This window comes from Aulonocara sp. 'chitande type north' Nkhata Bay, linkage group LG3, assembly GCF_057382095.1.
Source record: "Aulonocara sp. 'chitande type north' Nkhata Bay isolate Kocher_YH1m ecotype deep benthic linkage group LG3, A_spYH_male_GT1.1, whole genome shotgun sequence".
In the NCBI taxonomy this organism is placed as follows: domain Eukaryota; kingdom Metazoa; phylum Chordata; class Actinopteri; order Cichliformes; family Cichlidae; genus Aulonocara; species Aulonocara sp. 'chitande type north' Nkhata Bay.
In genome coordinates this window covers 5294700-5322189 of record NC_141346.1, presented here as the reverse complement: position 1 = coordinate 5322189, position 27490 = coordinate 5294700, and the positions used below count along the sequence as shown (strand labels likewise).

Here is a 27490-nt window from a genome sequence, read left to right as displayed (position 1 = left end):
TAGCTGTTTGACAACTACTCTTTCAAGGATGTTTGATATGAAAGGAAGGTTGGAGATTGGCCTATAATTAGCTAAGACTGCTGGGTCTAGAGATGGCTTTTTGAGTAAAGGTTTAACTACAGCCAGCTTGAAGGCCTGTGGTACATAGCCGATTATTAGAGATAGGTTGATCATATTTAAGATCGAAGCATTAATTAATGGCAGGACTTCTTTGAGCAGTTTTGTAGGAATGGGGTCTAAAAGACACGTTGATGGTTTGGAGGAAGTAATTATTGAAGTTAACTCAGAAAGATCAATTGGAGAAAAAGAGTCTAACTTAACGTCAATGGTACTAAGAGTAGCTGTAGATAATATTACATCTGTGGGATGATTATTGGTAATTTTTTCTCTAATGATAAAAATTTTATTTGTGAAGAAGTTCATGAAGTCATTACTAGTTAACGTTAAAGGGATGGTTGGCTCAAAAGAGCTCTGACCGTGTGTCAGCCTGGCTACAGTGCTGAAGAGAAACCTGGGGTTGTTCTTATTTACTTCAATCAGTGATGAATAGTAAGATGTTCTGGCTTTGCGGAGGGCTTTCTTATAAAGCAGCAAACTATTTCTCCAGGCTAAATGATGATCCTCTAAATTTGTGACACGCCATTTCCTCTCCAGCTTACGAGTCATCTGCTTTACGCTACGTTTTTGAGAATTATACCATGGAGTCAGGTACTTCTGATTAGAGACCTTAGTTTTCACAGAAACTACAGTATCCAGAGTCGTACGTAGTGAGGAGGTGAAATTATTAACAAGATAATCGACCTCTGTTGGGGTAGCGTTCAGATAGCTGCTCTGCTCTGTGTTGGTACAGGGCATTGGAGATGATAACAGTGGGTGGATTATATTCTTAAACTTAGTTACAACGCTTTCAGAAGACATCTACTGTAGTGATGGGAATTCCAGCTCTTTTTAGAGAACCAGCTCTTTCGGCTCCCAACTGGCTCTTCAGGTTGTTTTGTTGCTTTAATTGATTTATTATCAACAACAATATAAACTTATGCACAAAAGAAATTACTAACGTAAAAAAATGTGGTTTTATTTATATGTTTACATATAAATATATACAGTGGCCCTAGAGACAAAGCACGTACAAACTCCAAAGCACATACAAGCATCAAAAAGCACGTACAAACTCCGAAGCATGTATGAACTTCAAAACACATTTCTAGCTTTAACTGACCTTCCCAAAACAGAGCTACCTAAATCATACAAATTACACAATTGAAAGCATATGTGTATTGTTTGTGTATTTATATATTTAAATAATTAAAAAAAGAATGTGCATTATCTGTTACTACCACACACCAAATCCGGTCGTTGGTACTTGCTGGCTTGTGTAACAAAAGCTCAACACTGTGCCTAGCATTCTGGAGCACTTCTGTTGTGTTTTGGAGTTTGTACGTTTTTGGAGTTTGTAAGTCATTCTGTGTTTTTACGTGCTTTTGAGTTTGTATGTGTTTTGGAGTTTGTACGTGATTCAGAGTTTATACGTGTTTTGCCTCTAAGGGCCACCGTAAATATACTTTTATTTATTCACTCCACATAAAATGTAATAAATAATAAATAAATAAAAACCAACTATTCACATTTCAACTTTTAACTATTTACATTTTCAGCACGGTGGCACGGTGGTTAGCACTGTTGCTGCACAGCAAGAAGGTCCTGAGTTCAATTCCACCATCAGGCCGGGGTCTTTCTGTGTGGAGTTTGCATGTTCTCCCCGTGCCTGCGTGGGTTCTCTCCGGGTACTCCAGCTCCCTCCCACCGTCCAAAGACATGCAGCTTGTGGGGATAGGTTAATTGGATAATCCAAAATTGCCACTAGGTGTGAATGTGCGAGTGAATGTGAGTGTGAATGGTTGTCTGTCCCTATGTGTTAGCCCTGCGACAGACTGGCGACCTGTCCAGGGTGTACCCCGCTTTTCGCCCTATGACAGCTGGGATATGCCCCTCCCCCCTCTGCCCAGTGCAAAGCACAAGGCTCGCGTGCGGAGTGAGGCGGAAAAAAAGTGCGAGAGAGAGGGTGAGAGAAAGAAAAGAAAAACACCGCACCGGATCGCATCGTTCACTCCAAAGAGTCAGCTCTAAGAGCCATTTCATTCGCGACTGACACATCACTACGTCAGATGTGTGGAGGCCAGCCAGGTGACAGAGTTGTTACAGGTTTGTATTGGCAAACACTTGCTTTCCTCGTTTTAATGAATTTTTAATACCAATTATAACCTTATGCGACTTAGACACCGATTACTTTGAGCCTGAGCCGTAGTGTTGTCGTGCACTGAACAGAACGGAATTCGTGAGTTTGAACTTTTAATTGACTGTTTGTGGGGCTAGCAGCTGACGCTAATTGGCTGCTGCCGGTGTTCCAGGTTAACTGGCGTCACAGATTAACTGGATTTGGTCGAACAGATGTGTGGCAGACTTGCTTTTCAGGAGCTGCTACTGACAAACCAGCAAAAAAAATGTGTTATCTGTGACACTTGTGAGGTTTTCTCAAACAAACTCCGTCAGTCATGCTGCTGTTGAACAACAAAATGTTTTAAAATGTCGCGAGTTTACCTGGTGATATTCTCATGCGTGACGCGATCACGAAAACAGCAAACAGTTAACACCCCGCCAATGATTCTTCCCCTTGTAGGTTTTATGTCTCCGATTTTCAGCGTTTCACCGCCTGTGTCGCCCGTATCAAAAACCGCTACTGCTTGTGACACACACATCTGCAACACGTTTGAATTCGTTTCATGCACAATACATTTGTAATTTTCAATTGGGTCTGTTTGTGCGTCATGCAAATAACCTTTGCATGAATTGAATGAAATGATATGTATTCATTTTTGGCCTACAAGTGCTGAACAACACAGATCAAAACAACTAACAAATTAAAAATACCCTAAAATCATAAAAAAAATAAATAATAAAGGTGTCAGTTTCCTACAGAGTTAAAAGCCAGGGAATAAAAATAGGTTTTCAATCTGGACTTAATAACCTGCATTGATGACGCTTGTCTAATTTGGAGGGGAAGGTTATTCCAGAGCATCGGAGCTGCAATTGAAAACGCTCTGTCTCTGCATTTCAGCTGCGACTTAGGGACCAACAGCAACAGCTGTTCAGCTGAACGGAGCGAGCGAGGAGGAACATGTGGCTTCAGCAAATCAGATAAGTAGACAGGAGCCAGACCATTTAAAGATTTAAAAACCAATAAAAGGACTTTAAATTTCAATGGTAAGCCAGTGCAAGGAAGCCAGAACCGGAGTGATGTGATCGAATTTCCTACTACCGGTTAAAAATCGTGCCGCCGCATTTTGCACTTACTACACGCGTGACAAGGTGCCTGACCTAACCCCTATTAAAAGGGAATTACAATAGTCCAGACGTGAGGTGATAAAAGCATGAATAAGAGTTTCCAAATTGGGTTTGGAAAGGAAAGGCTTAACCTTCGACAGGCGTCTGAGGTGATAAAAAGCTAATTTTATCACTCCATTTACATGACCTTCAAAAGTAAGCGCGGAATCAAGTTTAACACCAAGATTAGTGATTGAACTTTTCAGTTGGGAGGTCAAATCACCAAAATCAACATCTGGAGAATCAGTAGAGCGATGCGGGCCATATAAAATTGCTTTCGTTTTGCGATCATTAAAATTCAAAAAAAAAATTTGCCATCCATAATTTAATATCGCTAAGACAGTCAAGCAGTGATTGACATGGGGAGGTATCCAAACGTCATTCTGATAGTCTCCCAGGTCAACCTCTACTTGACTGCCTTACTGATGTTAAAGCATGGATGGCAAAACACTTTTTAAATTTTAATGATCGGAAGACAGAAGCCATTTTATTTGGCCCAAATCACATTTCGATTATTGCAATTCTCTTTAATAGGGGTTGGGCAGGGCACTTTGTCACGCTTGCAACTAGTGCAAAATGCTATGGCACGATTTTTAACTGGGAGAAGGAAATTTGATCACATCACTCCGATTTTGGCCTCTCTACACTGGCTTCCAATTGAATTTAGAATCCGCTTTAAAGTCCTTTTATTGGTTTTTAAATCTCTATATGGTCTGGCACCTGTTTATTTGTCTGACTTGTTTAAAGCCCCATGTCCCCACTCGTTCCCTTCGGTCAGCTGAGCTGTTGCTGCTTTCGGTTCCAAAGTCACGGCTGAAACTTACAGGAGACTCTCTGTTGCAGCGCCGATGCTTTGGAATAACCTTCCTCTCCATGTTAGACAGGCTACATCAGTGCCAGTTTTTTAGTTTTTATTAAAGACCTATTTTTATTCCCTGGCTTTTAACTCTGTGGATAACTAACGTTTTTTTTATTAATTTGATTGCTTTGTCTGGTTTCTGCTATCTTATTACTATATGCATATTTGTATTGTACAGCACTTTGGTCTGCCAGTTTTGTTTTTAAAGTGCTGTATAAATAAATGATGATGATTAAGCACGGATTCATCCACTGAGGCTCAAACTGCACACATACATGAAAACATGATATTTATCTTATAAAAACATTATTGTCAGAGATATACAGTTAACAAACAGTCAGGTGAGTAAACAACACTGAGACACTTAAGATTGACAACGTGCGGCATGGGTGAAGAGCTCAGAGCAAATCACACCGAACTGCAGTATTCGTTTATTTTTATAGGTTACATCGTCAATATGCAAATATAATCACATTTCCTGTCACGCAGGTCCTGATGTCTGTCTGCATGCAAGCTGTGTGTGTGTGTGTGTGTGTGTGTGTGTGTGTGTGTGTGTGTGTGTGTGTGTGTGTGTGTGTCACAGAGTATGTGTGTTGCAGGTCAATTTCTAAGAATAATATAATGCAAGTCAACTTCTGCGGATATGTATTTCTGTGCTGGTCTCTTGTCAGCGTCACAGGGTCAGCTTCCTGTTTCTACAGAAAACTGTCTGGTGAAATATGTATAACATAACTTTTGAAGCATAAGCAAATAAAACAATAAAAACTCCCTAACAATTATGTTTATTATTCATAATGGAAAGCCTTTCCAGGTGAATTTGATCCAGGAGGGTCTGAAGCCAGTGTCAGACAGAGACTGTGAAGAGACTATAGAATGACAGAGCAGCAGAGCAGTCCAGATACACTGATGATTAGGGATGGGTATCGTTTAGGTTTTATCCGATATTGGTGCCAAATCGGTACTTTTGAAACGGTGCCGGTGCTCAAACGGTGCTCAAACCGGTGCTTAAAGAATGGAGAACACAAAATTGGTCCAAAAACCTCTCATGCTCAGCTGTTTTTTGTAAAAAGAAAACAATGTTAGCCTTTTCTGCAGCTGTGGGGCATATATGGCATCACTCTTGGCTGGAAGCAGTGCTTAAACAATGGAAAAAACACAAACTTTGTCCAAAACCTCTCATGTTTAGCTGTTTTCCACTTTTTCTTTGGTCATTTTAGCCTTTTTGGCCAGGGTGAAGGGAGTATCTGCCATCAAACAAGAAGACAGACGCATGTAGCTATGATGAGGTTTGTTAGTTCACTTTACATGCATTAATGTAATAACGTGGTTAGCCTACTCAGCGTAAATTACACACGAACATTAAGCTACTCACGCAGAGAAGAACGGCTGTTGCTGCATCATCATCCTCATCATTTCTGCTACACTGGCAGGGCTAGGGGCCAGGACTCTCCTCTTCGGGGTTTTTGGGGGATGTTGCTAACTCCGGGTCAGATAACAGGCAACCCACGCACAGTAGATGCGCTCGGTGTGAGGTCTCGCAGCAAGCTATCATACGGCGCATTTCTGGGCTTTTAAAGAAAACGCTATGCGTCGCCAGGTGTTTCATCGGATTTGAGGTGTTACCTCCTTTGACAGTATCACAGTATCAGCTTAAAGCACTTGTTGCAGGCTGCTGAGTTTGCATATTTTGCTGTGAAGTACAGCCAGACTTTTGACCGCTTCGCCTTGGGCATTTTTAATCTGTAGCTCTGCTCTAAAAGAACGCACGTACCTGGACCCGCCTACTATCCTCGGAAACGTAAAATTATTGGCTAGAAGTGTATCACAGCTCAGGAAAAAAAAGCACCGAAATGTGCGCTGCTTTTCGGTCTGGTTACTACCGTTTATGTCAGAACCGGTGCCATGATGGCACCGGACACCGGTACCCATCCCTACTGATGATCCTCTGTCAGATCCAGAGGGACACACAGGGATGATGCTGGACTCTACATTGTGTCTGACAGTGGAGCTGTTCTCAGAGCAGTTCACTCTGCAGCACTGACAGTCATCTTTTCATGCATCTGTCAGTCACTGCTGGATGAAGCTCTCCTCTCCACTCCATCTCAAAGTAACATGGCCCAGTCAGAGCGTCTCTACACACAAGCTGCTGCTGCTTCAACCTCTCTGGATCATCAGGACACAGCTCCTCCTCTCTCAGCACGCACATTGTCCTGTTTACCCTCATCACCTCCACCTGCAGAGAGAAGAAGGAAGAGCAGAGGAGATAAATGAGTGTTTCCAGAGACTCTTCATCAGCTGTCAGTCAGTGATGCAGCACATCCAGTATAAAGAGGAGCAGGGCCTTCAGTGCTGAGACTGTACTAGTACTCGTTGTTTCACTTTTTCTAATCTGTACTTTGGATTTTTATTGAAGTTGATGAAAATGTTTTTCACTCCTAGTTTATTTTGGACTTTCATTAATTAGAATAACCTTGGTCTGTCCACTTTGAGCTCTTTAGGAACCCCAACAACAAGCCCAACAATCCAGATGGGATGGTTCCAGCTGTTAACTGGAGGAATTCCATCCAAACATCTGGTCTCACTAAATTCTTCCTCACCTACAGACTGTGCTGTCTGTGAAGGTTCTCAGTCATCCAGGTCATCATAGTCTAAAGGGCTTGGAAAGAAAAGCGTCTGGACTTCTTTAAGTTGCTTGAAGATGTTTCACCTCTCATCCGAGAAGCTTTTTCAGTTCAAGGGTCAAATGGTGGACAGTCCCAGATTTAAGCCCTGTGGGAGTGTCCCCAAAGGGGACACGGACTCCATATTGATCCTCTTCCTAATCACACGAGACAAGGTGTGAAAACAGGTGTGGGTTTTGGGTGAACTAATTGTGCAACCTAGCCCCACCCCATCAAGTGATATATTGAAGTCAAAAGGCCCAGGATGTGAGTGGGTGTTAAGGAGTCTGGGAAGGGATCTCAAAACCAGATTACAGTTGGTGTCGTAAGCCACCTCATCCGTTCAAAGATCGTTCACAGCGGACATAGATGGTTTCTTTCACTCTTCTTTAAAACCATCTGTCTTCTCTGTCCAAAATGTGAACATTGTCATCCTCAAATGAGTGACCTTTGTCCTTTTGATGGAGACTGCTTGAAACTTGGAAATAATTGCAGTCATTGGTCTGCACGCTACTTTGTTGAGAGAGCTGATTGGCTGCTGACCGTGTTTGATGAGAGCATGTGAGCCGTTACTATGGTAACCATACAGCTCGCAAAAAGGTAGAAACAGGAAGTGTTTGTGTCCAATTCTGAAGCCTGTTACCATTCTCTTCTAACAGCTTCACTGAGAAGCTGCAGCTTTACAGGAAACACTTGATCTTTGTTTCGTATTGATTGTGTTTAGTACAACACTGCTGACAGCACCACCCACTCACTCCAACACTGTACTGACCTCAGAGTCTCCAGTCTGTAGTCTGGACTCTCCTCAAGATCACACAGCTGCTTAACATCTGGATACTGCATATTATTTTCAGCCAGGTCTATCATTCTCAGATGGGAGGGGTTGGACTTCAGTGCTGCTGCCAGATAATCACAGCTGATCTTTGACAAACCACAGCTCAACAATCTGTATAAAGAATGAAAGATGTAAGTTTATTAGACAAAGTGTGTTCTTGAAATCATTCAGTGTTTCATCATCTGTTCAGAGCTGAAGAAGGTTGAGAATGTAGAAGTTTAGAAAATGGAAACTCAAACTGCTTAAGCCAACAGGAAGCAGCTTCAAACAGGAAACTGTGCAGATTTTTCAGACTATATGCCCCGATGCAGCCAGTTTGATTTTGGTGATTTAAATCTCTGTTCCTTGAATTATTTGTTCCATACAGACAAAGTATTGGACATGTGTTGTGACTCCATTAGGGGAGCTTCTACATAGAATAGATAGAATAGAATACCATAGAACAGAATAAACCTTTTTAATCCCATGAATGAGAAATTTGGGTGTTACATGGCTCTTATAGCAAGAGGAATATAAAAAAAGACACAAAGTAGTCCTACATAAATAAACCTAAATTCGAACAGATAAAAAAGTGTACAGAGATATGTACATAAGTGTGTGGGGGTGGGTTGTGAATGATCCTAATGAAATATACAGTGTACACACAAGCTGCAAATAAGAAGCAATTAAAAAACACAAGATATGTCAATTAAACAGGTGATTAGTAAGATAACCATGTTAAACTGTGTTATAGAGTCTGACAGCTGCTGGTAAGAATGACCTGCGGTAGTGTAAAAGACGACCGTTCAGCGGTCGTCTGTGGGTGTAAACGACGACCACTGAACAAGCTGCTCAGTGCTCATTACAGTCTCATGCAGGGGATGGAGAGGCATTGTCCATGATGAATGTTAGCTTATAATAATAATGGATTGGATTTATATAGCGCTTTTCAATGCACCCAAAGCGCTTTACAATGCCACTATTCATTCACTCTCACATTCATACATACAGATGCGCTTCCCAACCCCCTGAGCCACTTGGACAACATCCTCTCCTACCCAACCTGCTCAATGAACTTCAGAGGAAATTCCAGGACAGAGCTGGCCCTCTTGACCATTTTATTAATTTCCCCCTGTCCCTCTCTGCCATTCTACCACTCCAGCACCATAAAAGGCAGCAGATGCCGCCAGTGTCATTAAACGTCTTTAGAAGAGTCCTGTTCACCCCAAAGGATCTCAGCCACCGTAGCAGATGAAGACAACTTAGACCCTTTTTATAAAGTGTATTTGCATTCATGGACCAATCCATTTTGTTACTGAGGTAAACACCCAGGTATTTGTACTCCTCCACCGTTTCTGTTAGGGGGTGGTGAGTAAGAGAACCCAGACGCGGTCCGCTCGTTAAGGTTGAACAGTGTCTTTATTTACAGTGAAGCCAATCCAAAGTAATCCACAGTGCAAAATCCCTTCCGTGCTCCCCTCGTGTGTCCACACGACTTTCGTGAACAGTGACGTCTCTCCTCTCGTATCTCCGTCTCACTCGTAGCCAGGCTTGGTGGAATACTCCAGCGCAGTCTGTCACTCAGCTACACCATTAAATAGCTCTGTCACAATGGTGGATGATTGGCAGCAGCTGGCGAGGAATCAGTTGCAGGTGGAACCGCTCAGAGTGGCGGCACTTCCGGGTCGGACATCTCCCGTTGCTACGCAACCGCGTAACAACTACAACGGAGACAAAAACAGAGCGGGAGAACAAACACACATACACACACAGGTCGCCGGTCGGGGCACCGTCGGACCTGACAGTTTCAATGTCCAAACCCTGGATGTTCACTGGTGTAAAGTCAACCACCAGTTCCTTCATGTTGCTAGCATTGACGCCAAGATGGTTCACACCAGCTGACAAAGGCATTGATGACCCCCCTGTATTCCAGTGTTTCCCTCCGACAACCGACTCACAATGGCCTGAGAACTTCTGGAGATGGCAAGTGTCTGTGTAATATCTGAAGTCCGCGGTGTACAGGGTGAAGAGGAAAGGGGCAAGTACTGTTCCTTGTGGGGCCCCCGTGCTACAGACTACCACCTCAGACACCCAGTCCCCCAGCCTCATATACTGGGGTCTAGTGGTGAGGTAGTCTACAATCCATGTGGATGGTCCACACCCACTCCCTGCAGCTTCCCCTTAGCACTGAGGGCTGGATTGTGTTAAACATTAGGTCTCTCTCCTCCAAGTCTCTGTTAGTACATGACTTAATAATTGATCAACAAATCAATTTACGCTGCCTTACAGAAACCTGGTTGACGCAGGATGATTATGTTAGTTTAAATGAATCAACACCCCCGAGTCATTCTAACTACCATAAATCTCGAAGCACAGGCTGAGGGGGCGGTGTGGCAGCAATTTTTCACACCAGCCTAGGGCTGTGCGATATGACCAAAATCTCATATCCCGATGTAAGACATCTATCGTCCCAATAACGATATAAATCACAAAAATTTAAAATTTTTTGTAAATTCTGTGAATCCGGGCAGCTCGACTTGCGTGAAATGTTTCCAGCTGGGCGTTGTGTACCTGGACTCGAGTGTTTAAACCAATGTATGAAATTATACATTTTTAGACATAAGTGTTAACGGCCGCTGTTTTCTTTGTGATTATTTATTACACGGCGTGCTGCGGGGAAAAGCCTGTTCTAACGTTTGAATCTAAGGTTTATTTTTTAGCACCTGGAGGCTCTTTTTAGCTTCTCATCCGTAAAGACTGCATACTCTTTCACGTGATTCAGTTTATTTTGAAAAGTCTCAACAGGATCTTGAGCTTTACTGTGAAAGGTTTATGTGGAAAATAAACAAGCAGACACGCGATGTTTTTACCGTCGTTGTTGCTAACGACAATGTATAAAAACAGTCGCTTGTCCGTCCATAGTGTGATTGTATTAAATATAAGAGAAGGAGAGAACTTTAAGAAATTAATATAGCCACTACAGTGACCATCAAAACGATGAAAAAATATTGCCGTAAACAGTTTATTTTGCAACACCACGAAAAAAACGATGGCATAAAAGGAAACTATAGATGTTTTTATATCGTCATCCGATATATATCGTTATGTCGGACAGCCCTACACCAGCCTATTAATCAACGAAAGACCAAGACAGACTTTTAATTCATTTGAAAGCCTGATGCTTAGCCTTGTCCACCCCAGCTGTAAAACTCAGAAACCAGTCTTACTTATCATCTATCGTCCACCTGGGCCTTACACAGAGTTTCTGTCTGATTTCTCAGACTTTATATCTGATTTAGTTCTGAGCTCAGATAAAATATTTATTGTGGGTGATTTTAACATTCATATAGATGCTAAAAATGACAGCCTCAACATGGCATTTAATCTGTTATTAGACTCAATTGGCTTCTCTCAAAACTTTAATCTTTAACCACAGTCTAGATCTTGTTTTAACATATGGCATAGAAACTGAACATTTAACAGTATTTCCTGAAAACCCTCTCCTGTCTGATCATTTCCTGATAACATTTACATTTACAATAATCGATTACACAGCAGTGGAGAGTAGACTTTATCAAAGTAGATGTCTTTCTGAAAGGGCTGTAACTAAGTTTAAGAATATAATCCACCCACTGTTATCACCTTCAATGCCCTGTACCAACATAGAGCAGAGCAGCTATCTGAACACTACTCCAACAGAGGTCGATTATCTTGTTAATAACTTTACCTCCTCACTACGTACGACTCTGGATACTGTAGCTCCTGTGAAAACTAAGGCCTCAAATCAGAAGTACCTGACTCCGTGGTATAATTCTCAAACACGTACCCTAAAGCAGATGACTCGTAAGCTGGAGAGGAAATGGCGTGTCACAAATCTAGAGGATCATCATTTAGCCTGGAGAAATAGTTTGCTGCTTTATAAGAAAGCCCTCCGCAAAGCCAGAACATCGTACTATTCATCACTGATTGAAGAAAATAAGAACCACCCCAGGTTTCTCTTCAGCACTGTAGCCAGGCTGACAAAAAGTCAGAGCTCTGTTGAGCCAACCATCCCTTTAACGTTAACTAGTAATGATTTCGTGAACTTCTTCACAATAAAATTTTTATCATTAGAGAAAAAATTACCAATAATCATCCCACAGATGTAATATTATCTACAGCTACTTTTAGTACCATTGGTATTAATTTAGACTCTTTTTCTCCAATCAATCTTTCTGAGTTAACTTCAATAATTACTTCTTCCAAACCATCAACGTGTCTTTTAGGCCCCATTCCTACAAAACTGCTCAAAGAAGTCCTGCCATTAATTAATGCTTCAATCTTAAATATGATCAACCTATCTCTAATAATCGGCTATGTACCACAGGCCTTCAAGCTGGCTGTAGTTAAACCTTTACTCAAAAAGCCATCTCTAGACCCAGCAGTCTTAGCTAATTATAGGCCAATCTCCAACCTTCCTTTCATATCAAACATCCTTGAAAGAGTAGTTGTCAAACAGCTAACAGATCATCTGCAGAGGTTTATTTGAAGAGTTTCAGTCAGGTTTCAAAGCTCATCACAGCACAGAAACAGCTTTGGTGAAGGTTACAAATGATCTTCTTATGGCCTCTGACAGTGGACTCATCTCTGTGCTTGTCCTGCTAGACCTTAGTGCAGCATTCGATACTGTTGACCATAATATCCTATTAGAGCGATTAGAACATGCTGTAGGTATTACAGGTACTACGTTGCAGTGGTTTGTATTATATCTATGTAATAGACTCCAATTTGTTCATGTAAATGGAGAGTCCTCTTCACACACTGAGGTTAATTATGGAGTTCCACAGGGTTCAGTGCTAGGACCAATTCTGTTTACATTATACATGTTTCCCTTAGGCAGTATCATCAGAAGACATAGCATACATTTTCACTGCTATGCAGATGACACCTAGCTCTATCTGTCCATGAAGCCAGATAACACACACCAATTAGTTAAATTGCATGAATGTCTTAAAGACATAAAGACCTGGATGGCCGCTAAATTTCTGCTTCTTAGTTCAGATAAAACTGAGGTTATTGTACTCGGCCCTGAAAATCTTAGAAATATGGTATCTAACCAGATTCTTACTCTGGATGGCATTACCTTGGCCTCCAGTAACGCGGTGAGGAACCTTGGAGTCATTTTTGACCAGAATATGTCCTTCAACGAATTTAAAATCCTGCTCCTCACATACAATGTCTTAAATAATCAGGCCCCATCTTATCTTAATGACCTTGTAGTACCATATCACCCTATTAGAGCACTTCGCTCTCGCTCTGCAGGCCTACTTCTTGTTCCTAGAGTATTTAAAAGTAGAATGGGAGGGAGAGCCTTCAGTTTTCAGGCCCCTCTTCTGTGGAACCAGCTTCCAGTTTGGATTCAGGAGACAGAAACTATTTATACTTTTAAGATTAGGATTAAAACTTTCCTTTTTGTTAAATCATATAGTTAGGGCTGGACCAGGTGACCCTGAATCCTCCCCTAGTTATGTTGCAATAGACATAGGCTGCCGGTGGATTCCTATGATGCGCTGATGATGTGTTAATAGACCTCTCTGCATTGAATCATATCTGTTATTCATTTCTGTCTCTCTTCCACAATATGTCTTTATCTTTATCCTGTCTTCCTTCTCTCACCCAATCGGTTGCAGCAGGTGGCCGCCCCTCCCTGAGCCTGGTTCTGCCGGAGTTTTTCCTTCCCACTGTCACCAAAGTACTTGCTCATAGGGGGTCATATGATTGTTGGGTTTTTCTCTGTATCTATTATAATAGGATATGCTGTACAATATAAAGTGCCTTGAGGCGACTGCTGTTGTGATTTGGCGCTATATAAATAAAATTTTAATTAAATGTTCATCTCAGCACAAATAAAACATGGTGACTGACCCCAGAGTTTCAAGTCCACATCCTGGACTCTCTAGAAAACCACACAGCTGCTTCACTCCTGAATCCTCCATCTTGTTGTTCTCACTCAGGTCCAGCTCTCTTAGATGTGTGGGGTTGGACTTGAGCGCTGCTGCCAGATAAGCACAGCTCGTGTCTGACAAACCACAGCTCCACAACCTGTATAAAGAATGAAAGATGGAGGTTTATTAGATAAAGTGTGTGCTCTTCTTCTGTTTAGCTTCTGCTTCTCCAGTCTGAGTGACAGAGCATCACTTGAAATCACAGAAAGTGATTGGTCAGCTGCAGTGATAGTGGCGGAGCAGTATTATGCTGTAGACCAACAGGAACAGGGGATATCAGACTGTTAAGTGGGTTTAGTCATTCCTGCTGCACTGTTTGTCCTTCTTATTGACGTGACCTGCTGAGAACTCACACTGTTCTCTGTAGAAATGATTTCAGTCTGACTCATTACATGTTTGGAGGCATGTTCAATGTTTGCTCTTCTGGAAAATCTCACTATAAGATATGGAATATGCAAAAGAATAAAGACACGCTTCAATCTTTATGGACCCGTTTCCATACCTGCCACCATCATCCTACATGTTTGTACATAAGCTTATGAAATCCTGCCTGCTGTTAAAGTCTTTATTTATTACTCTACACCTGTTACACTGTGACTGTGCAGGCGGAGGTGCCTGAGCTCACTTGACCTGCTAAAGTGAGTCAGCTGTGGATTATTCATAGTTGTTTCTGATACTTAGACCTGTGAACAAGAAAACTACACAGTTAGTCAGGCTCTCCTCTCTTTGAATTAGGAAAGGTAAGCAGGCCGTGAATGAGGCGCGGGCCATTCATTGAATATCATTATTTGAAATACAGTGAGTGTAGAATTATTAGGCAAGTTGTATTTTTGAGGAATTTTATTATTGAACAACAACCATGTTCTCAATGAACCCAAAAAACTCATTAATATCAAAGCTGAATGTTTTTGGAAGTAGTTTTTAGTTTGTTTTTAGTTTTAGCTATTTTAGGGGGATATCTGTGTGTGCAGGTGACTATTACTGTGCATAATGATTAGGCAACTTAACAAAAAACAAATATATACCCATTTCAATTATTTATTTTTACCAGTGAAACCAATATAACATCTCCACATTCACAAATATACATTTCTGACATTCAAAAACAAAACAAAAAAAAATCAGCGACCAATATAGCCACCTTTCTTTGCAAGGACACTCAAAAGCCTGCCATCCATGGATTCTGTCAGGGTTTTGATCTGTTCACCATCAACATTGCGTGCAGCAGCAACCACAGCCTCCCAGACACTGTCCCAGACACTGTTCTCCCTCCTTGTACAGTGGGGCAAAAAAGTATTTAGTCAGCCACCGATTGTGCAAGTTCCCCCACCTAAAATGATGACAGAGGTCAGTAATTTGCACCAGAGGTACACTTCAACTGTGAGAGACAGAATGTGAAAAAGAAAATCCATGAATCCACATGGTAGGATTTGTAAAGAATTTATTGGTAAATCAGGGTGGAAAATAAGTATTTGGTCAATAACAAAAATACAACTCAATACTTTGTAACATAACCTTTGTTGGCAATAACAGAGGTCAAACGTTTACTATAGGTCTTTACCAGGTTTGCACACACAGTAGCTGGTATTTTGGCCCATTCCTCCATGCAGATCTTCTCGAGAGCAGTGATGTTTTGGGGCTGTCGCCGAGCAACACGGACTTCCAACTCCCGCCACAGATTTTCTATGGGGTTGAGGTCTGGAGACTGGCTAGGCCACTCCAGGACTTTCAAATGCTTCTTACGGAGCCACTCCTTTGTTGCCCGGGCGGTGTGTTTTGGATCATTGTCATGTTGGAAGACCCAGCCTCGTTTCATCTTCAAAGTCCTCACTGATGGAAGGAGGTTTTGGCTCAAAATCTCACGATACATGGCCCCATTCATTCTGTCCTTAACACGGATCAGTCGTCCTGTCCCCTTGGCAGAAAAACAGCCCCATAGCTTGATGTTTCCACCCCCATGCTTCACAGTAGGTATGGTGTTCTTGGGATGCAACTCAGTATTCTTCGTCCTCCAAACACGACGAGTTGAGTTTATGCCAAAAAGTTCTGCTTTGGTTTCATCTGACCACATGACATTCTCCCAATCCTCTGCTGTATCATCCATGTGCTCTCTGGCAAACTTCAGACGGGCCTGGACATGCACTGGCTTCAGCAGCGGAACACGTCTGGCACTGCGGGATTTGATTCCCTGCCGTTGTAGTGTGTTACTGATGGTGACCTTTGTTACTTTGGTCCCAGCTCTCTGCAGGTCATTCACCAGGTCCCCCCGTGTGGTTCTGGGATCTTTGCTCACCGTTCTCATGATCATTTTGACCCCACGGGATGAGATCTTGCGTGGAGCCCCAGATGGTGGGAGATTATCATTGGTCTTGTATGTCTTCCATTTTCTGATGATTGCTCCCACAGTTGATTTTTTCACACCAAGCTGCTTGCCTAATGTAGATTCACTCTTCCCAGTCTGGTGCAGGTCTACAATACTTTTCCTGGTGTCCTTCCAAAGCTCTTTGGTCTTGGCCATGGCGGAGTTTGGAGTCTGACTGTTTGAGGCTGTGGACAGGTGTCTTTTATACAGATGATGAGTTCAAACAGGTGCCATTCATACAGGTACGAGTGGAGGACAGAAAAGCGTCTTACAGAAGACATTACAGGTCTGTGAGAGCCAGAGATTTTCCTTGTTTGAGGTGACCAAATACTTATTTTCCACCCTAATTTACGAATAAATTCTTTACAAATCCTACCATGTGAATTCATGGATTTTTTTTTCACATTCTGTCTCTCACAGTTGAAGTGTACCTCTGGTGCAAATTACTGACCTCTGTCATCATTTTAAGTGGGGGAACTTGCACAATCGGTGGCTGACTAAATACTTCTTTGCCCCACTGTAAATCTCACATTTGATGATGGACCACAGGTTCTCAATGGGGTTCAGATCAGGTGAACAAGGTGGCCATGTCATTAGTTTTTCTTCTTTTATACCCTTTCTTGCCAGCCACGCTGTGGAGTACTTGGACGCGTGTGATGGAGCATTGTCCTGCATGAAAATCATGTTTTTCTTGAAGGATGCAGACTTCTTCCTGTACCACTGCTTGAAGAAGGTGTCTTCCAGAAACTGGCAGTAGGACTGGGAGTTGAGCTTGACTCCATCCTCAACCCGAAAAGCCCCCACAAGCTCATCTTTGATGATACCAGCCCAAACCAGTACTCCACCTCCACCTTGCTGGCGTCTGAGTCGGACTGGAGCTCTCTGCCCTTTACCAATCCAGCCACGGGCCCATCCATCTGGCCCATCAAGACTCACTCTCATTTCATCAGTCCATAAAACCTTAGAAAAACCAGTCTTGAGATATTTCTTGGCCCAGTCTTGACGTTTCAGCTTGTGTGTCTTGTTCAGTGGTGGTCGTCTTTCAGCCTTTCTTACCTTGGCCATGTCTCTGAGTATTGCACACCTTGTGCTCTTGGGCACTCCAGTGATGTTGCAGTTCTGAAATATGGCCAAACTGGTGGCAAGTGGCATCTTGGCAGCTGCACGCTTGACTTTTCTCAGTTCATCGGCAGTTATTTTGCGCCTTGGTTTTTCCACACGCTTCTTGCGACCCTGTTGACTATTTTGAATGAAACGCTTGATTGTTCGATGATCACGCTTCAGAAGCTTTGCAATTTTGAGACGGCTGCATCCCTCTGGAAGATATCTCACTATTTTTGACTTTTCTGAGCCTGTCAAGTCCTTCTTTTGACCCATTTTGCCAAAGGAAAGGACGTTGCCTAATAATTATGCACACCTGATATAGGGTGTTGATGTCATTAGACCACACCCCTTCTCATTACAGAGATGCACATCACCTAATATGCTTAATTGGTAGTAGGCTTTCGAGCCAATACAGCTTGGAGTAAGACAACATGCATGAAGAGGATGATGTGGACAAAATACTCATTTGCCTAATAATTCTGCACTCCCTGTATGAACATTGTTCTGCTACAGTCAATGGACTAAACCAGAGAAGAAGAAAACAGCCTTTACCATGAAGATCCTCCAGTATATACTTTTGCCAGTATAATATCAGCCTTATGTCTGTAATTTACTGTCAGCACAACTTTCACATCATATTCATCTCAGCACAACTAAAACATGCTGACTGACCTCAGAGTTTCAAGTCCACATCCTGGACTCTCCAGAAAACCACACAGATGATTCACTCCTGAATCCTGCAGCTTGTCGTTGTCACTCAGGTCGAGCTCTCTTAGATGGGAGGGGTTGGACTTGAGCGCTGCTGCCAGATAATCACAGCTCATCTCTGATAAACCACAGGTCCTCAATCTGTATAAAGAATGAAAGATGGAGGTTTATTAGACAAAGTGTGTGCTTGAAATCATTCAGTGTTTCATAATCTGTTGAGAGCCAAAGAAGGTTCAGAATGTAGAAGTCAGGAAAATGGAAACTCCAAACAGCTGAAGCCAACAGGAAGCAGCTTCAAACACAAGAAAAGGAACAACTCTGAATTTTTCACATTAAGGTCATACAATGATCATAAAAACATGAAAAATTGTCAAGTTTTATCCTGTGAAATCAAGTCTGAGAGGTGAGCAGTCTTCCGAAGCCTTCACTGTCTGATAGTGATGTTTAAATGTTGGCTCAGAGCAGGAGTTTTATCATTAGTTTGCTTTTCTTATTATGTTTATCTTCTGCTTCACAGATATTCTCTGAAATGTTTCCGCACTGTTGGACACTGTTTCACAGATTGCTGAGTGCCGTGACCTGCTAAAGAGAGTCAGCTGTTGAGTATTCATTGTTGTGTCTGACACTTAGAACTTTGAAGAAGAACGTTACACAATTTATGAGGGTCCCTCTCTCTGAATTAGGAAAGGTCAGCAGGCCGGTTGGCACCCTGTGGAGGGCCGCGGGCCATACGTTGAGTATCACTGTTTGAAATGTGAAGATTGTTCTGCTACAGTCAATAGACTAAACCAGAGAAGAAAACAAACTTCCCCATGAACATCCTTAGAGTGGATCAGTATTATATCAGCCTGATGTCTGCAGTTTAGTGTCAGCACAACTTTCACATCATATTCATCTCAGCACAACTAAAACATGGTTACTGACTTCAGAGTTTCAAGTCCACATGCTGGTCTCTCCAGAAAACCACACAGCTGCTTCACTCCTGAATCCTGCACCTTGTTGTTGTCACTCAGGTCCAGCTCTCTTAGATGGGAGGGGTTGGACTTCAGCGCTGCTGCCAGATATTGAAGGCTCTTCTCTGACAAACCACAGGTCCTCAATCTGTATAAAGAATGAAAGATGGAGGTTTATTAGACAAAGTGTGTGCTTGAAATGATTCATTTCATTTCCATAATCTGTTCAGAGCTGAAGAAGGTTTACAATATAGAAGTTTAGAAAATGGAAACTCCAAATAGCAGAGGTGAACAGGAAGAGGCTTCAAACAAACACAACAAAAGAGAAAAAAATTTCACACTAAAGTTGTACATTTCCACTGTGTGAAATGGAAAAAGAAATATCAGAGTCCAAAAATATTACCAATTCAGGAGGCCGTCAGTGGGACTGTGGTGAAGGCTCTACACTAAAGCTACACCAAAAGCTGAAGTATTCCTATTATTATGTTTAGCTTCTGCTTCACAGATATTCTCTGAATATTTCCTGCTGTTGGACAAACTAGCACAGTTTCTTCATTCAGGAGATGTCCTGTGGAGTTCATCTGTGCACACACAGAGCTACCAAACTCATCTCATACTGAGCACGCACACTTTGTAGAAATCGTTTAGCATTTCTCCAGTCTGAGTCACAGAGCATCACTTGAAATCACAGAAGCTCATTGGTCAGCTGCAGTCATGGTGGTGGAGCAATATTAATAATGATGCTGTAGACCAACAGGAACAGGGGATATCAGACTGTTAGTGGGTTTAGTCATTCCTGCTGCACTGTTTGTCCTTCTTATTGACGTGACCTGCTGAGAACTCACACTGTTCTCTGTAGAAATGATTTCAGTCTGACTCATTACATGTTTGGAGGCATGTTCAATGTTTGCTCTTCTGGAAAATCCTCACTATAAGATATGGAATATGTATAGGAATGGAGCCACGCTTCAGTTGTTATGAACTTGGTTGCAGTCTATTGTCAGCACAACTTTCACATTATATTCATCTCAGCACAACTAAAACATGCTGACTGACCTCAGAGTTTCAAGTCCACATCCAGGACTCTCCAGAAAACCACACAGTTGCTTCACTCCTGAATCCTGCAGCTTGTCATTGTCACACAGGTCCAGCTCTCTCAGATGGGAGGGGTTGGACTTGAGCGCTGCTGCCAGATAATCGCAGCTGATCTCTGACAAACCACAGGTCCTCAATCTGTATAAAGAATGAAAAATGTAAGTTTATTACCCAAAGTGTGTGCTTTTTCTAATAACTTGTGCAACTTTTTTGTATTTACAGTTTTGTCTTAAATTAAATTTAACTAGCAATATATGTTTTAAAAAAAAAATTGATTTTCAAATATATTTTTTTTAATTTATTGAACTTTTTTGCAATTAATGTCGTTACTATGGACTTAATACATACATAATGCATTAAAATTTGGGCTATAACAGTTGAATTCATGTATAGCAACTTGAAATGCTCCCAAAAATGGCACTGCAGCATATAAAAATATGAAGATAAGCTTAGGGGGACTTGGTTCTATGGTAGGTCTTAAAGGGTTAAGCGTAGCATGTCTTTATGGCTCTGCAATATTGATAACATCTTGGAGAAGATGTCTCCCCAATGTGATGTTTGTGTATTGCATGTACAGTTGGAAAGGTCTGTCATCTCGGTTGTGGGCAACTGCAACTGACAAATAAAGGCTATCATCATCACCTATCACCTTAATGTCACTGTTGACTCTATTCGGCAGAGCCAGGTAACTAAGACGTGATCTGTCATGTCTGCATGTGTGCGCAGACCATAGGTTGAGTATCACTGTTTGAAATGTGAACATTCTTCTACAACAGACTTTACCATGAAGATCCTCAGTGTGGATCAGTATAATATCAGCCTTATGTCTATATTTAGTGTCAGCACAATTTTTACATCATATTCATCTCAGCACAACTAAAACATGGTGACTGACCTCAGAGTTTCAAGTCCACATGCTGGTCTCTCCAGAAAACCACAAAGCTGATTCACTCCTGAATCCTGCAGCTTGTCGTTGTCACTCAGGTCGAGCTCTCTTAGATGGGAGGGGTTGGACTTGAGCGCTGCTGCCAGATAATCACAGCTCATCTCTGACAAACCACAGCTGTCCAATCTGTATAAAGAATGAAAAATGGAAGTTTATTATTATTATTATTATTATTATTATGCACTGGCTCCCTATTAAATTTCATATTGATTTTAAAATCTTATTGCTCACTTTTAAAATCATAAATAACACCGCGCCCAGCTATCTTGCAGATCTCCTCAGCTTTTATACCCATGGGAGAGCGCTTAGATCAGCAAGCCAAATGCTCCTGGTGCGACCTAGATCTCGGCTCAAGACCAGAGGTGACCGCGCATTCGCCACTGTCGCACCCTACCTCTGGAATAACCTCCCTCTAGCTATTCGGGGATTTGATTCAATTCAAGCTTTTAAATCTCGATTAAAAACGTATTTGTTTAGCCTTGCTTTCTCCGCCTCCTAGAGCCCGCATTTTTAGTAAGTTAAGTAAGTTATCTTTTTCGCTTTATTAATATTTATAATGTTTCAACTTTCAGCCTTTCGTGTTGTGCCTACTATGCCTGGTGTATTATTGGTTAGTTATGTCACCCGCCTGTTAGTATATTTTATTTGTATTTTGTGTTTTGTATTTATTATTGCTCTTAACTCGTTCTGTGAAGCACTTTGGCATACCTGTGGTTTTTTAAATGTGCTATATAAGTAAAATTGTAATTGTATTTATTAGACAAAGTGTGAGCTTGAAATCATTCAGAGTTTCATAATCTGTTCAGAGCTGAAGAAGGTTCAGAATGTAGAAGTTTAGAAAATGGAAACTCCAAACAGCTGAGGTCAACAGGAAGCATCTTCAAACAAACACAACAAGAGAAAAAACTGAATTTTTCACATTAAAGTCATACATTTATCATATAACATGAAAAAAATGTCAAGTTTCATTCTGTGAAATCAAAAAAACTGAACAAGAAACATCCAGGTCCAAAACCGAAAAAATTACCAGCTTAGGAGGCCGACAGTGGGACTTTGGTGGAGGCTCTACACTAAAGCTACTCAAAAGAGCCGAAGTGTGAAGCTGAAACTGTAAACCTCTGAGTGAAATAGCTACAGTATCTTTCATGTCACAAGAAACGTTCTTAATGCCACGCTGATGAAAGCATCATGCTTTTTTGTCCTGCTGCTTTTATTGAGTCACACTATGAAACTGTGCTGAGCCACAGCTGAACCAGCATCACTGTACAGCAGACACTTATAGCACTTGGCTGCTTCCATTGAACTCTCTGTAAGGAGTTTCAGTTTCCTCTTCTGGTCCCAAAGTTCAGAACAACAAGGTTTCAAATAACTTTGATCTAGCAGCATCAGCCACAGAAATGCAGAGAAAATGCTTTGGATCTCTTCGTTGTGTTGTATGATGCTGTGTTTCCATATCTGGCGTCTTTGTTGCTTTGTGAGGATGGATCACTAATCTACTGCAGCTTCTGATAAACAAGCTGGACCTGAACCTGGGATCTTCACTTAGAAAACACTTGTGAGTGGAACATGTGAGAAGTTTTGTGCAGACAAGTGTGGATTTAGAGTGTGGGATGAGCTCTCCACAGTCTTTGTGGAGATCCACATTCTGTATAGTGCCTGTGAGAAGCTGGAGACATTTCTCCTCCAATTCCACTGAGCAGCTGCTCGTGGTGGTGTTAGCTTCATGCACAGCTGGTTATTGTACTGGGAATGTTCTGCATACGAGTGCAAGCAGTCACAACAAAGCTCAGTGTGGACGATGCTGTGCATGCGCCAATGCTGATTGGTTGGAAAGTGGGCGGGAACAGGGAAGAGAGTGACAGCAGCATTCAGCACAAACATGGAGGATAAAAGAAGAAGAGCATGAGAAACTCAGAGGCTGCAGTGGACACTTTTCATTGTTTTAATGCTCGCTTTCACTTCATCTTTACCAACAACAGCACAAGCAGAGTAGTCTACTGACTGCATGACTGCGACAGCTTGGCTCAGGCGATTAGAGGCTCATCAGGGGGTCCTTTTGTCCCTCTGTGGGGGGGTCACTCCCACTAGGTTTATATCTGGGACTCTCCACCATTTGACCTTAGAACTGAAGAAGCTTCTCGGATGAGAGGTGAAACGTCTTCAAGTAACTTAAAGAAGTCCAGACGCTTTTCTTTGCAAGCTCCTTTGACTATCAAAGCTCAGGAATCAACAGGTACCAACTCCACACTGTTTCTGTTTCACAGATTGCCATGAGCCGTGACCTTTGACCTGTGAGGGCCACGTGTGGGCCACGGGCCATACGTTGAATATCACTTTTTGAAATGTGAAGATTGTTCTGCTACAGTCAATAGACTAAACCAGAGAAGAAAACAAACTTCACCATGAACATCCTTAGAGTGGATCAGTATAATATCAGCCTTATGTCTGCAGTTTAGTGTCAGCACAACTTTCACATCATATTCATCTCAGCACAACTAAAACATGGTTACTGACTTCAGAGTTTCAAGTACACATCCTGGACTCTCCAGAAAACCACACAGCTGCTTCACTCCTGAATCCTGCAGCTGGTCGTTGTCACTCAGGTCCAGCACTCTCAGATGGGAGGGGTTGGACTTAAGCGCTGCTGCCAGATAATCACAGCTCATCTCTGACAAACCACAGTCCTCAAATCTGTATAAAGAATGAAAGATGGAGGTTTATTAGACAAAGTGCGTGCTTGAAATCATTCAGTGTTTCATAATCTGTTCAGAATGTAGAAGTTTAGAAAATGGAAACTCCAAACAGCAGAAGTCAACAGGAAGCAGCTTCAAATAAACACAACAAAAGAAAAAACTAAATTTTTCAAATTGAAATTGTATATTTATCATAAAAACATTAAAAAAAAACTTGAAAAAGTCATGTTTCTCATTCAAGTAACCACAGGCTTCACTTTTAAAGGCGAAGTTGAAAAGAAACGGACATATTACAAGTTCAAAAACACTTTATTTCCAGTCACATTATTAAAGCGGACAAACTACGAGCTCATTTTCATTTCAACAAGTCATCTTCAACCCTGGTCTCTATGTGCAGCTGGCTGTGAGACCAGTGCTCAGGGGGGCGTCTACAAAGCGCACACTGAAAGAACATCACACACCAATTTGCTTCCAGCACTTTCACACAAACATCTACTGTCATTATTTTCACCAAACTCTGTGGAGTCTTTTATTGGAAATTCAAATGTGATTCAAATGGTCAGACAAAAGAGGGTTATGAGGAAAGATGATGAAATGTTGTGTATAAGCAGTTATCGAATCATTTTCCTCATAAACCGAACAACATGACTCACAAACATGTTTTTACAAACTCAGTGTTGGACTTTGATCAGCAGGATAACCCTGATGTTTCAAAGTTTATGATGATTTCCTTAGTCTTCTCCACATTCAGGGACAGGTTGTTGTTGCTGCAAAACTCAGCCAGATGGTTAACTTCACTCCTGTAGTCGGTCTCATCGTTGTCGCTGTGACCTACCACAGTTGTGTCATCTACAAACTTGATGAAGAGGTTGGAACTGTGTCATGGTGTGCAGTCATGGGTCAGCAGAGGGAAGAGAAGAGGAATCAATAGGTATCCTTGGGGAGCCCCTGTATTCTGTGTTCTTATGCTGGAGATGTTGCTGCCGACCCATACTGTCTGCTGTCCTCCTGTCAGGAAATCTAGCCACCAATTACACTGATCCCCAGCAGATCCAGTTTGTGAATGAGTTGCTGGGGAATGATTGTGTTAAATGCTGAAATGAAGTCTATGAACAGCATTCTAAAGTATAAGTCTCTAGTGTCCATATGTGTGAGGGCTGAGTGAAGGGCAGTTGAAATTGCATCATCAGACAAGCGGTTTGACTGGTATGGGAACTGAAATGGATCAAGGTTGGGGGGAAGAGATGTCTTGATTTGATGCATGACTACCCATTCAAAGCACTTCATAATGATTGAGGTGAGTGCAACCAGTAGTCGTTGAAGCAGGAGGGAGACGACTTCTTTGGTACGGGAATGATGGTGGAGGCTTTGAGACATGTGGGAACGACAGCCTGGCTCAGTGATGCATTAAATATGTCAGTGAATACATCTGAGTTTCACAGATCAGTCCCTCAGCGCTCATACAGGGATGTTGATAGCACCTGAAGCTTCATGTGTGATCCTACCTACGCACTATCTGAGGATAGTGTCACCACCTGTTCATTGGGGGTGTGTGGAAGTCTTCTGTGTGGGGGTGTAATTCTGTGCCTCAAAGCGAGCAAAGAATTACTTCAGCTCATTTGGTAAAGAGGTGGAACTGACGGCGGTCTGCGGTGCAGGCTTGTAGTCACCTCATCCCTGGCTCTGAAGGCCACATTTCTCACCCTCAGAAGCCTGTAGACCTCACCTGTGAGCCATGGTTTCTGATTGGCCCTGACAGTGATAGCCCTGTTCTCTGAGACACCATCCGTGCATTTTGAAATGTAGGCAATGACAGTTTCTGTATATTTCTAAGGTCTAAGTTGTTGTCATGTGCGATGGCCTGTTTAAAGATCTGCCCATCTGTGGCCAAAAACACTCTTGCAGTGCCTCTGAGGACCATTCTGGGCATACACGTACCTGCTTACAAACTGGTGTGGTGACTTTGACCATGGGCCTGGTATTAGCATAACAGTGATGTGATCAGAGGCAACAAGGTTGGGGGCAGGGTGCTTTGTAATCTCCTCTCTGGGTGGTGAAAACATGTTGTTTCCTCATGTAGGAAACTTAATGTGTTCATGCAGTTTGGGAAACACAGTCTTTGGGTCTGCATGATTGAAAACACCCGCTAGGATGAGAAAAGCATCCGTGTGGGCTGTCTGCTGCTCACTGACATGCTGATACAATTCATTTAGTGCCTCACTTCTGTTGTTGATATTGGAGCAGGGAGGGATGTAGACAGCAACAAACAGCATGGCTGAAAATTCCCTCTGGAGGTAAAATGGTCTGTACTTGATGATCATAAGCTCCAGCAGAGGTGAACAGTGTTTTCAGGCCACAACAGCATCACTACACCAAGGATTGTGGATGTAAACACAGAGTCCTCCTCTGCTAGTCTTACCTCTTTTGGCGAGAGATCTGTTTGCTCTAAAGCATATTAGCTGGTCAAGGGGGCCGAATAATTTTGCAAGCCACTGTTAGTCTACATGATCCAGCTTGTTGTCCAGGGAGCGCTCGGAGGACAGTACGATGGTGTGAATAGCAGGTTTCTGTGAATTAGCTGCTAGCTGACTCCACATGCATTCGTCATTACCCCTCTTCTGTTTCCTCTTGTACCAACTGAGACGTTTCTACTGTGGACGAGATCTAGTAGAGGGGGTCACTGATAGGGATGGGTATCGTTTAGGTTTTATCCAATACCAGTACCAAACCGGTACTTCTGAAATGGTGCCGGTACTTAAACGGTGCTCGAACTGGTGCTTAAAGAATGGAGAACACAAACTTTGTCCAAAAACCTCTCATGTTTAGCTGTTTTTTTGTAAAAAGAAAACAATGTTAGCCTTTTCTGCAGCTATGGGGCATATATGGTATCACTCTTGGCTGGAAGCAGTGCTTAATCAATGAAAAAAACAGAAACTTTATCCAAAAACCTCTCATATTTAGCTGTTTCCCACTTTTTCTTTGGTCATTTTAGCTTTTTTGGCCAGGGTGAAGGGAGTATCTGCCATCAAACAAGAAGACAGCTGCATGTAACTACGACAGTGTTTGCTAGTTCACCTTACATGCATTAATGTAATAACGTGGTTAGCCTACTCAGCATAAATTACACACGAACAACATTAAGCTACTCACGCAGAGAAGAACAGCTGTTGCTGCCATCATCATCTGTCATCATTTCTGCTACACTGGCAGGGCTAGGGGCCAGGACTCTACTCTTTGGGTTTTTGGGGGATGTTGCTAACTCTGGGACCGATAACAGGCACCACACCTGCAGTAGATGTGCCGGTGTGAGGTCTCGCAGCAAGCTATCAAATACGGTGCATTTCTTGGCTTTAAAAAAAACCGATATGCGTCACCAGGTGTTTCATCAGATTCGAGGTGTTACCTCCTTTGCACAGTATCACCTTAAAGCACTTGTTGCAGGCTGCTGAGTTTGGATCTTTTGCTGTGAAGTACAGCCAGACTTTTGACCGCTTCGCCTTGAGCGTTCTTAATCTGTAGCTCTGCTCTAAAAGAATGTACATACCTGGGCCCGCCTACTACGCTTGCAAAGGTAAAATGATTGGCTGGAATCCAAAGTATATGACATCACAGGAAAGAAAGCACCGAAATAAAGCACCGAAATGTGCGCTGCTTTTCGGTCTGGTTACTACCGTTTATGTCAGAACCGGTGCCATGATGGCACCGGATACCGGTGCCATGATGGCACCGGATACCGGTACCCATCCCTAGTCACTGATGGTGCCTCCAAAGCAGTCTTTAGTTCTTTACTGTAACTTGTAGCTCTTGTTAGAGTTGATTATTTTAATAATAATAATGGATTGGATTTATATAGCGCTTTTAAAGGCACCCAAAGCGCTTTACAATGCCACTATTCATTCACGCTCGCATTCACACACTGGTGGAGGCAAGC

General features: G+C 42.3%; 1 protein-coding gene across 3 annotated transcripts in view; it reads right to left on the bottom strand.

The window, feature by feature from the left end:
• Window positions 1-4559: 4559 nt before the first annotated feature.
• The window catches only part of LOC147333628 (ribonuclease inhibitor-like), a 42020-nt gene continuing 19089 nt past the window's right edge, over window positions 4560-27490 (bottom strand). For all 3 annotated transcript variants that reach the window (XM_086286357.1, XM_086286355.1, XM_086286356.1), the window contains 8 exons: window positions 23381-23557; window positions 20816-20992; window positions 19882-20058; window positions 18797-18973; window positions 17837-18013; window positions 13619-13795; window positions 7673-7846; window positions 4560-6473 (listed from right to left, as the gene is read on the bottom strand). In XM_086286357.1, coding sequence (XP_086142483.1) covers window positions 6464-6473; window positions 7673-7846; window positions 13619-13795; window positions 17837-18013; window positions 18797-18973; window positions 19882-20058; window positions 20816-20992; window positions 23381-23557 — 1246 coding nt within the window. In that variant the 3' untranslated portion in view covers window positions 4560-6463. The remainder of the gene's footprint in view (window positions 6474-7672; window positions 7847-13618; window positions 13796-17836; window positions 18014-18796; window positions 18974-19881; window positions 20059-20815; window positions 20993-23380; window positions 23558-27490) is intronic.